At 39.1% G+C, this 9078-nt stretch overlaps 3 protein-coding genes across 3 annotated transcripts; all 3 read left to right on the top strand.

Moving 5' to 3' along the window:
* Nucleotides 1–304: 304 nt before the first annotated feature.
* LOC130698444 (uncharacterized) lies at nt 305–1050 on the top strand. Its single transcript, XM_057521089.2, has one exon. The coding sequence runs from the start codon at nt 469–471 to the stop codon at nt 1021–1023; it is 555 nt and encodes a 184-aa protein (XP_057377072.1). The 5' UTR covers nt 305–468; the 3' UTR covers nt 1024–1050.
* A 1725-nt stretch (nt 1051–2775) lies between these two features.
* Nucleotides 2776–5583, top strand: LOC130698441 (uncharacterized). Its single transcript, XM_057521086.2, has 7 exons — nt 2776–2914; nt 2977–3102; nt 3637–3723; nt 3797–4003; nt 4096–4214; nt 4290–4462; nt 5372–5583. The coding sequence occupies exons 2-7, from the start codon at nt 2986–2988 to the stop codon at nt 5506–5508; spliced, it is 840 nt and encodes a 279-aa protein (XP_057377069.1). The 5' UTR covers nt 2776–2914; nt 2977–2985; the 3' UTR covers nt 5509–5583.
* A 6-nt stretch (nt 5584–5589) lies between these two features.
* Nucleotides 5590–9076, top strand: LOC130698452 (bestrophin-2-like). Its single transcript, XM_057521100.2, has 14 exons — nt 5590–5787; nt 5927–6222; nt 6281–6485; nt 6570–6592; nt 6666–6754; nt 6847–6892; nt 6966–7132; nt 7194–7228; nt 7303–7422; nt 7488–7554; nt 7640–7663; nt 7745–7875; nt 7975–8216; nt 8301–9076. The coding sequence occupies exons 3-14, from the start codon at nt 6336–6338 to the stop codon at nt 8458–8460; spliced, it is 1254 nt and encodes a 417-aa protein (XP_057377083.1). The 5' UTR covers nt 5590–5787; nt 5927–6222; nt 6281–6335; the 3' UTR covers nt 8461–9076.
* Nucleotides 9077–9078: the final 2 nt, after the last annotated feature.

Genomic DNA, 9078 nt, shown 5'->3' with positions numbered 1-9078 from the left:
AAGGAAAATTGAATAAATAAAGTGTCATTTGTGCAAAAGTATTTATTTGCGTATATTGGTAAGTTGCCAACGTCCAATGCGTGTATCATTTCGCCTGCAAAATGTCCTTGATTTTAACTTTTCGTTGGCGCGTAGTCTCGTTAGCTTTCTCGTCCCGTATTCAGTCATGCGATTTCGACTCGTGTTCGTAAACAAACACGAATTTTTTTTTCTGGCCTCGGGCAAGTTTTTGCCACGCGAGTCTCACTCCCGTTTCACGCCGAATTAACAAACTCAACACCATAGTTATCTCGCAAGACGAACACGCCGGACTGCCAATGTCGTCAACAAGTTGCATGTTGCCTTTATCGACGATATTTTCCCGGTAAAGTCCGATCGTTTTGCAGTGATTTGTTTCGCCACGCGAGTCTGCTACCTGCCTGTGTAACCTTGAAGCTGACATCATTTCTTGCGCCAAACGCCCCACCTATGGATGCCAATTGCGTGCAAAGTGATCGGTGGAGTGGTAAACTGGTTTTCATGGAGTTTGACCACCGAGGATCCGTCAGCATTCGAAGCGAATGGACGCACAGTTGCCTAAGGACAGATTTACTGGCGGAGGAAATTTGCGGCCATAATAATATCACGCTAGTCCGGTTGTACAAAGAACAGGTCAACCCAGCTACTAACGCAATTATCCATCACGCTTTCGTCGTGCTCAAAACGGAGAGCCGATGGAAGTATTCCATTGAGAAGAATAGGACTGGCATTTTACTGCAACGTTCGAAATGTTTGAATGATGTTCTGCACTCCGCTTGCGGAGGTGTTGCTGAAACCCATCAGCAAATCGGAAAGGGATCCATCGGAAAACTTGTTCACTTTTTGTGGCGCAACAACCACTTGGGGGAGCCCTACCATCCGCAAAGATGCAACAGTATGTTATTCGCATTACGCATTTTTAAAGCCTTTTCATTTCAAAATTCCGCGCTTACCCATCACGTTAACGACTCGTCTGACGATGACCCAGACCATTTCGAATACTGATCTCGATTACCTTGCAATCTATTATCTGTTCTTGTTCGTTAACTGTGTATTTTGCTTTATCATGTGTATAGTAAATAAATATAGAGGCAAATAGATGCTTATGTAATTGGCCAGTGGAATTCCTTGGTCAACGACATCTACCGTTAAAATATATAACTTTGATTTTTTATCGGGTGTCACGAGCAGAAAGAGCACTCGTGGGAATTTGAATCAAGGTTCATCATGCACAAAAAGGAGGTCACGTGGAAAGTATTGATTGACTTTTAAAATATTTCTTTATTTGGGTACGACCCCTTAAACAGGGGTCGTTATTCAGTTAGCATTCTTTTGTGTTTTACCTGTTTGTTGCGGTGGTACTGTTACAGTTATTTGACCATATTTGCTAACAGATCATGATTTGCATTGGTTATTTTCATTGTTCTATCGTTTGAGAACACGTGTTTCATTTGTGCCAATGTAGAAACAAGTTTATGGTACTCGTGTCAAAATGAATAGACCAAAACTGAGCTTTATCTACAAGGAAAAGGTGAATTTTTTCCTTCAGAAAGTATCATTTGATTTGCTGCTATACAGATGTCTTCTGTAGAGCTTCCTCATCCTAGGTAAGACTAAGGTTTGCTAAAATTACAAATATGTTAGTCTTAAAGCTCAAATTTTTTTCGGTGAAAAGGTGATGTGTTATCTAGTCAAAATGGGTTGGGTATCAAAAGGTACCATTGAGTCATAGAAGAATATCAAGTATATTCTGCAAAGATATTCCATTGAGTTCTCTCATCCACATTACTTACGGAGTGCTGAAAGAATCCTAGTACTGAAACATTTTCAAGATGGTGTTGGTTGCTAGTTGATTAGAGATTCAAAGAATTCAAGATGATGAGAGGCAATAAAAAAAAGGTAACTATATCTTATTGTCAACTAACAATAACTTTTTGTATCATTTCTAATTTTTAGAGCAATTCAGTTTTCAGTTCTTCCCATTTCAGGTTCCGATAAAGACCTGAAGTAAAAATTGTGGTATATGAATTTTTATAAACCTCAATGAGCTTTTCACTGACCTTACATTTTCTTTCAGTTGGAAGCAAAAAGATAGCCAACTCATTGGTTGTAGGTGTGCTGTGAAAGCATTTTACTTCGATAACAAGCGTTATTGAATGCATGAAAAAAAGTGTTGTTGCCATGCCAGTTTTATTCACAAGCTTCGTTCGTTGAAGACCCAAAGATACCCGCGAAATACCACATTTCCCACGTTAGAACATTGTAAATCAATAGAACTCATGCACTAGTACTACCAGACATGAATACCTGATACTCTATTTAGGAAGCCTGCTGAAGCACGTCATTCCCGTCCGATGATGACTTCATCCCATAGCGATGTCTCTGGTGTCGACAAAGCCTAAGAATAACAATTAGTAACTTTGCCACAAAGATCCCAGCACATGAACAATTGGAGTTTATGAGTAATTATTCAATTTTTTCTTATACTTTAATTATCAGGAATTTCCTTTTAACATTACGGCATTATACTAACAAATAATGTTTTCTTTTCAGTAAGTTGTACTTTATGCCGGAAGGAAAACATTTTTGTTGTTAAAGAAAGGGACGATTACATAAGCGCTGGGGAATGTTTATTCTGGTGGTTGAACGCAGTTTTTGCAAATTTAATGTTTTTAAAACCATTTTACTGGAGCCTTGAAATCTAAATTTAGTACCCGCTTGCCCACACTCTAAAAAGAGTTTTGTTTAGGTGGTTGAGGATCGGTTTCCACTTCGTCCGACTACAGTCGGCGATGCGCTTTCCTTGGTGATCGGACAACGAAAACGAATCTGCGTCAAACATACCTTTATTCCGCTATCAAGATAGCTTAGTTGAAGAAACAACAGAACAAACAGGGTAAGAAAAAACCACTAAAATTGATTCAACTGTAGTGATCGCCTCATTGAATGATTCAGCAGAAGAGTACAATGACAGGCCATTACTACTACGAAAGACCCTGGCACAGCGGATATTTGAATTCCTATGGCTCCTATGGCACTTCTTTGTTGCCCTACACATCATCAGTGCGCAGTACGTACATGCCGGTAAGCTTCACAACGTTTAAATCTTCGTTTTCTTGTTATATATTTATTTTTTCACTGTGTTTATGTTTGCGATTGCACACTCCTTTAGCGCGTTAAAAAAATTCAAGTTTATGCAGAAGTAAACACCTTAAATGTCACATAATTCTGTACAGTTTACTGTAAATCGCAAGAAAGGATTGGGAGCGTCAGCCCTGTTTACGATAACTATTTCTCCATACTTGTAATGCTGCCTGTAGCAGTCCCTGAGTCTAATTTTGGACGGAGCAACGTGTGATCTTTTCCCTCCTTTTCCTGTGTTTTTGTGCCATTTGTTTTTATTGCCTTCAGCGTAAAAGCCATCGGTATCTTTTTTTGGATACCTAACTTGGGCGCCCGTCTTGTCTAGTTTTGGGTTTAGTTTTATGATTCTCTATCATTTATCAATCTTCGTTTTCATTTCGGAAGACAAGAAGTCTAACGCTTAAGGCAATTGAATACTTAGTTGATCAAAATTCCAGGATTTTAATTTATTTTAAAAAATCTTAACTTCGTTAGCATTCGTCCTGTTGGAGCACGTATCACCCGTCCATCTATTCGTCGTATCCACGCGTCTCAATCTATTCGGTGACGTCGACCCCCCGAGTAAGCTACCATGTTTTTTTCCACCTTTTTGTCCTGTTTTTCGTCTTGATTGATGGCCGTCTTGCATTTGTAGGCGCTGACGTATCACACGGCGATTCCTAAAATCGCTCACCACCGCCTATGGGACGCAACCGCATCGCCGATGGTTTCGACACGAGAGCGTCTGTTACGATACTCTGCTCTCTACGGTGACGATGACGATGTAGAAGCCATCTTGACTCAGGGACAAAAATACAATCCTGTCTCATCGCTGGAAAGTACCTTCTCCAACACTATACAAGTAAGTTTACCTTTGTTTGTTTTCTTCACTCGGTCGTCAGCTAATTTCGCACATTTGTTTCCATCGTCCTTTCTTACCGTCTTCTTTAAAAGGATATTGAGGATGATATACGAAATTGGCGTTACGCAGCGTCATCTGTGCTCAACCGATTTACAACAGGGAAACCGTCAAACGTGGAACTGTCGACGCTGGCCAACCGTTACTCATCCGAGTATGAAAAATAAAATCGAAAATTTTTTTTTTTTTTTTGTGGACATCTTACCTGATTTGCATTTTATTTTATTAGCTACGGTAGCGGAAACAACAATTATTGGAGAAACAACTACAGCTCATATTACCGACCATCGACGTTGAAGTCTTTGGAATACTCGACCTACAAGGCTCCGATTTACGATTCGGGTCGCTCCATGTACGTCTCTAGCCGTTCAAAGCATTGGGATTCACCGAAAAGCACGTTTGGTGAGCTCAACACTTTTCTTAATGAAATATTTTCAATGCCGCAATTACATAACTGAGCAAAAGAAGCTTTTAAATATCGCTTATGGAATGATATTTTCGTATTCTTGAAACAATTGGTCGATAATCGTGCGAACAGTTAGATAGTCGAGGGAATTTTATGAGGATCTAATAAGTTTAAACTTTTAGATAATTGGTATTTCAAATTTTATTCGACGATTAGTTTCATCCGTAAACCATAAACTTTAGGGATTTTAATTAAGGTACTAGTGCAACGTACGCGCGGTTCTTCCCTATAAATTACTTAATCGATTTTGGAAAGACAAATCTTATCCAGTACATTTTTTTTGTGGCCCAAATTCCACTGCAGTTTTCGACGATAGTAAATGAAATGCGACGAAAACACAATCAGTCAATTACTGTTAGCAGCGCAGGTTTTAAAAGGCCCTGTAGAATAACGGGAATGGAGCCAAGAAAATGGAATCTTCCTCTCATCTTATCCGAATGGAATGGCGTTAGAATAACATTCCTTATAATTTTACTTCAAACGAGTAGAAATAACTTACGATTTATCTTATTATACCGGATCTGAATGCGTCGTCGAAATAGCGTAATGTTTTACAGTTCTGTCTTTTTCAAATCTGGAAATAGTTGAGTATCCTTCGTGTTTGTACTGTACATAATTTCTTAGCATAGCTTTTATGTAGACATCTAATTTTACGTTTCATTACAATATATCGTTGTCGAATACTGATTGTAAAAGTTGGCTAGTGCATTCAACACCATGTAGCCTATTTCTCTCCGTCTTTCAGAGCGACGTCTTAATTTTATTGTTGTATTTTTCTTTCTTTTTTAAAAATCGCTTTTCACTTTAAACAATTAATCACGTAACATGCGCATTAACAATGTCAGGTGATATGGAATCCAGAAGCTATACAGGACATTACCCGCAGTCGAAACGCAGCGTTCCGAAATTCTCCGAACACGATAGCAAAATCAAACGCGGAATTTCTTTTCTTTCCCATTACATATTGCCAAAAAATGAGTAGCTTAACTCTCGGATTGTTAATTTAAAAGCAAAAAAAAAAAATAATACAGCTAGCTTTTCCCTTAGTCGTCCGCAATCGCCTTAAAATCGTTCGTTGTTCAATGAGAATGAAAATTCTACGTGAAATATTAAACTTGCTTGTCTAATCATTTTTCCTTAACAATTCAGGATTGGCAACTCACCGTAGGTTGCATAATAATCAACTAAAATGCAAGTAGTAACCTAATAAAAACCTTCAATCAGATGGCGACGAACTTCTCCATGTATAGGTCTATCTCAGGTACGTAAGTTATCCAACCTCAAAAAAAGTAACTCGTGGTCATATAAGAAAGCTTTCAGACGTCTTTCCCTGCCTATATCTCCTCATCTTCTTCCTGCCCCTTCCGTTCTAGTTCTTTTTACAATACCGTTACTGATAGGAAATAAATCAAGTAGGACATCTGACTTGGATACCACAGGAAAAAAGGACGTCCATTACTACCAACTTAAGTAAGCACAAAGAAACAATTAGCCTGAGGACCAACCCACCTCTTATGTTTTAAATGGAAACCTGTTTACGAAAGTAAGAGCAACGCCTGGCGGAAGGGAGGGAGACAGCGCCAATTCATTGGCCAGAGCAATTTCGTCTTCAGACGATCACCGTGTTACCAACCTGAAAGTCGGGCTAACAATCACAGTCTGCCTGTTGATTCGCAATTTTCTCATTTCATTTTATGTAAGTTATGGTTCATAAGCACTCAACAGCATAGTTAAACGTCTAGTTTGTTTGTCAGTGTACCCATAGGAGATTTGCATCCCTTAGACGTCAGATAACTCTATCAGCGAAAAATGAATCTCAAGAAGACGCCGGGATTGGATATGAAGAAAAGTTTTCTGACTCTCCTTTTCAAATGGCGTGGATCATTGTACAAGTTGTGTTACAGAGAACTCGCCTGTTTTCTGGTTCTCTTCTGCGCAATCAGCGTTATTTATCGCCAGGTAAGCTGCTGTTTAATATTCACGTTTTTTTTTTTTTTCAAGTTCTAAATTTCTCCCTTTTGTTTCTTACCTGTTGTTTTGCAGGCGCTCGATAGTGAACAGAAAAGGTATTTTTATTTTCAAGTTTGATGCAAAGTAGCTCGTTGTCTCGATTTTTTTAACAGTTCTGATGTTGAGTAGTTTTTTCGAAAAGATCGTGCGCTATTGCGAGAAATACTTGAGCGCGCTTCCCCTCCCCTTTATCTTGGGATTCTATGTTACCACCGTTGGTAATTTTCTTAGCTTTTTAATGTGTTAAAATTTTGTACTTTTTATTGATCATATCTTGCTTTTGTCTCCGCATACGACCTTGCTAAAACAGCAACTAGGTGGTGGCAGCAGTGTTTGGCATTACCTTGGCCCGACAGGTAGATTTTTTTTCCCGTTTATTAATATTTGGATGGCCTGATGTGACTTTGATTGTGTCGTTCTTTTGCCTAGAATCATGCTGTCCATCGTCATGTATATTCCCGGATGCGATAATGAATCAAAGTTATTGCGGAAAACACTTTTGCAGTACTGTAACCTTATGGCTGTCCTCGTTTTCCGCACTATTTCTGAAGCAGTCAAGTTTCGTTTGAACACCCTGGAGGACGTTGTCAATGCAGGTATGAAAATGAAGACCTTCATTTGTTGTATTTGATCATTGTCCTTAATTTAATACTCCAGGTTTTATGACGAAAGCAGAAATGGAGTGCTTCAAGGTAAAAGCGATAATCATTAACTAAATTCATATGCTGATGGTGAACTTTTTCCTATCCTGTATGATACGGAACAGGCAGTGAAAGCCGATTGCAACTTGTTTTGGGTGCCTGGCCTTTGGTTTTGCCATCGACTTCGAGAAGCTAAAATCCAAGGGCGCGTAATTGATTCATATGGTGCTCAACTCATCATGAGGGTATTCCGGATATTAATACTGTCTCCAACGTTGTCAATGTTCATTCATTTGATCTGTCGTTACAGGAGTTTTTAGACTTCCGTTCCAAATGTGGCCTTTTGTGGCGTTATGACTGGGTTACCATTCCTCTAGGTATGTCCATTTCATTACTCTATTTTCCCAATCATCATAAATGCAAATAATTATTTTCTTGTGTTGCCTTCCGGAAATCTCGTAGTGTATACTCAGGTAATAACACTATATCCTTGTTGTTTTCATCGGACACAATCATCCCCTCCTTCATTTTATTATGACTGTGCAAATAGGTGGTAACCTTGTCTACCATATTCGTTCGTCTTTGCTAGTCTAATCGGACGGCAAAATATCGACACCGGGAACAAGGATATTCCTATCGATGTTTACTTCCCAGTCTGGGCAATTTTGCAAATTCTTTTTTATTTGGGATTGCTCAAGGTAATTTTACATATCTGAAAAGGAAAAGCAAAAAAGTATGTCAAACGTAATCAATGTCATTGTTTACTCGTTCATACCTGTGTCGCGCTATTTTTAAAGGTCGCCGAGAACATGGTCCATCCGCTTGGCGAAGACGACGAAGATTTTAATTTGAGCTTTATCCTGAATCGACACATGAAGGTTATCAACGTAGGAACGCACGCGTTTACCAGTGACATGTGCCCACCCATGGAAGGTGATCATCTACAAACAGGCCCCGGCATCCACACTCCCAATACCAGTCACAAGACATCACTTCAGTTGAAAAATCGATTATTGAAACCGAAATTTCCTGGACTCTAGTAAGTGAAAACCATTGCCTTATGAATAATGCAACAGTAGAAATCGACTGTGAAATAATCGAATATTGGGATCTTTGGAAATAGTACGAGCAAAGAAAATGCAGAACCAAAGAACAAACAACCCGAACAAACTATCCCAACGATTTCGATGGGCGTGTTGAATGCTTCATCTTATTCATTAGATTTGACACTACTACCGGATGAACCCGTCTATCAAGGGAAAGCGTTTTCGTGGAACTTATAGCGCTGAATGCGTAAAATGCAGGCTCAAAAATCAAAATGTTTTCTAATAACTTATATACCATTTTCGTGTGATTATAAAAGTCCCTGAAATTAGAATGTCCTAGACTGAAAACAGGTTCTCTGGGTTTCGGGGATTCCCAGCCAAGAGTGAAAGTGTGTTACCTTATGTCACATAGTTTCAATGCATAGTAACAGTTCTGGTTCATGTACCGACGGTAAGGTTATCTTTTTTTTCCCTTTTACGTAGTGTCTGTGTTTTCATATCGATTTCATGTTTCAATTCCTGTATGATGTAAAGCAAATCAACAGAGAAAAGTGGAACCTGTCGGAACATCACATTCTCTTTGGTCTGAGCTCGATTGGTGCTGAGTATGGTACTTGTACTTGTGCATCATTAAGACTCAAGCAATGGATGTGTTCACAAGGGTGTGCACATCCTTCAGTATTGTGAAAACAGGCAAAAGTGATTTATCTTTGCTCCGTTTATCATTTGCAATCTTCTGTGCAAGTTGACGGAGTTAACCTTTTTAATTCCTACCACTTCTTCTCTCCCCTTTCTAAAAATCCTGTACTGCTTCTTCTTCCGTGTTCAAATGGCAGACATCTTGTTTGATTGGAG

The sequence above is a fragment of the Daphnia carinata genome, chromosome 3 (assembly GCF_022539665.2).
Source record: "Daphnia carinata strain CSIRO-1 chromosome 3, CSIRO_AGI_Dcar_HiC_V3, whole genome shotgun sequence".
In the NCBI taxonomy this organism is placed as follows: Eukaryota; Metazoa; Arthropoda; class Branchiopoda; order Diplostraca; family Daphniidae; genus Daphnia; species Daphnia carinata.
The sequence above is the reverse complement of the archived record's forward strand: the minus strand, read 5'-3'. Positions and strand labels throughout refer to the sequence as shown.

Coding starts and splice junctions, on each gene's coding strand:
- LOC130698441 (XM_057521086.2), top strand. CDS start 2,986: ATGACAGGCCATTACTACTACGAAAGACCCTGGCACAGCGGATATTTG. Junction 3,103..3,636: donor TGCGCAGTACGTACATGCCG/GTAAGCTTCACA, acceptor TAACTTCGTTAG/CATTCGTCCTGTTGGAGCAC. Junction 3,724..3,796: donor CGGTGACGTCGACCCCCCGA/GTAAGCTACCAT, acceptor TTGCATTTGTAG/GCGCTGACGTATCACACGGC.
- LOC130698444 (XM_057521089.2), top strand. CDS start 469: ATGGATGCCAATTGCGTGCAAAGTGATCGGTGGAGTGGTAAACTGGTT.
- LOC130698452 (XM_057521100.2), top strand. CDS start 6,336: ATGAATCTCAAGAAGACGCCGGGATTGGATATGAAGAAAAGTTTTCTG. Junction 6,755..6,846: donor ATTCTATGTTACCACCGTTG/GTAATTTTCTTA, acceptor TTGCTAAAACAG/CAACTAGGTGGTGGCAGCAG. Junction 8,217..8,300: donor CCGAAATTTCCTGGACTCTA/GTAAGTGAAAAC, acceptor CTTTGGAAATAG/TACGAGCAAAGAAAATGCAG.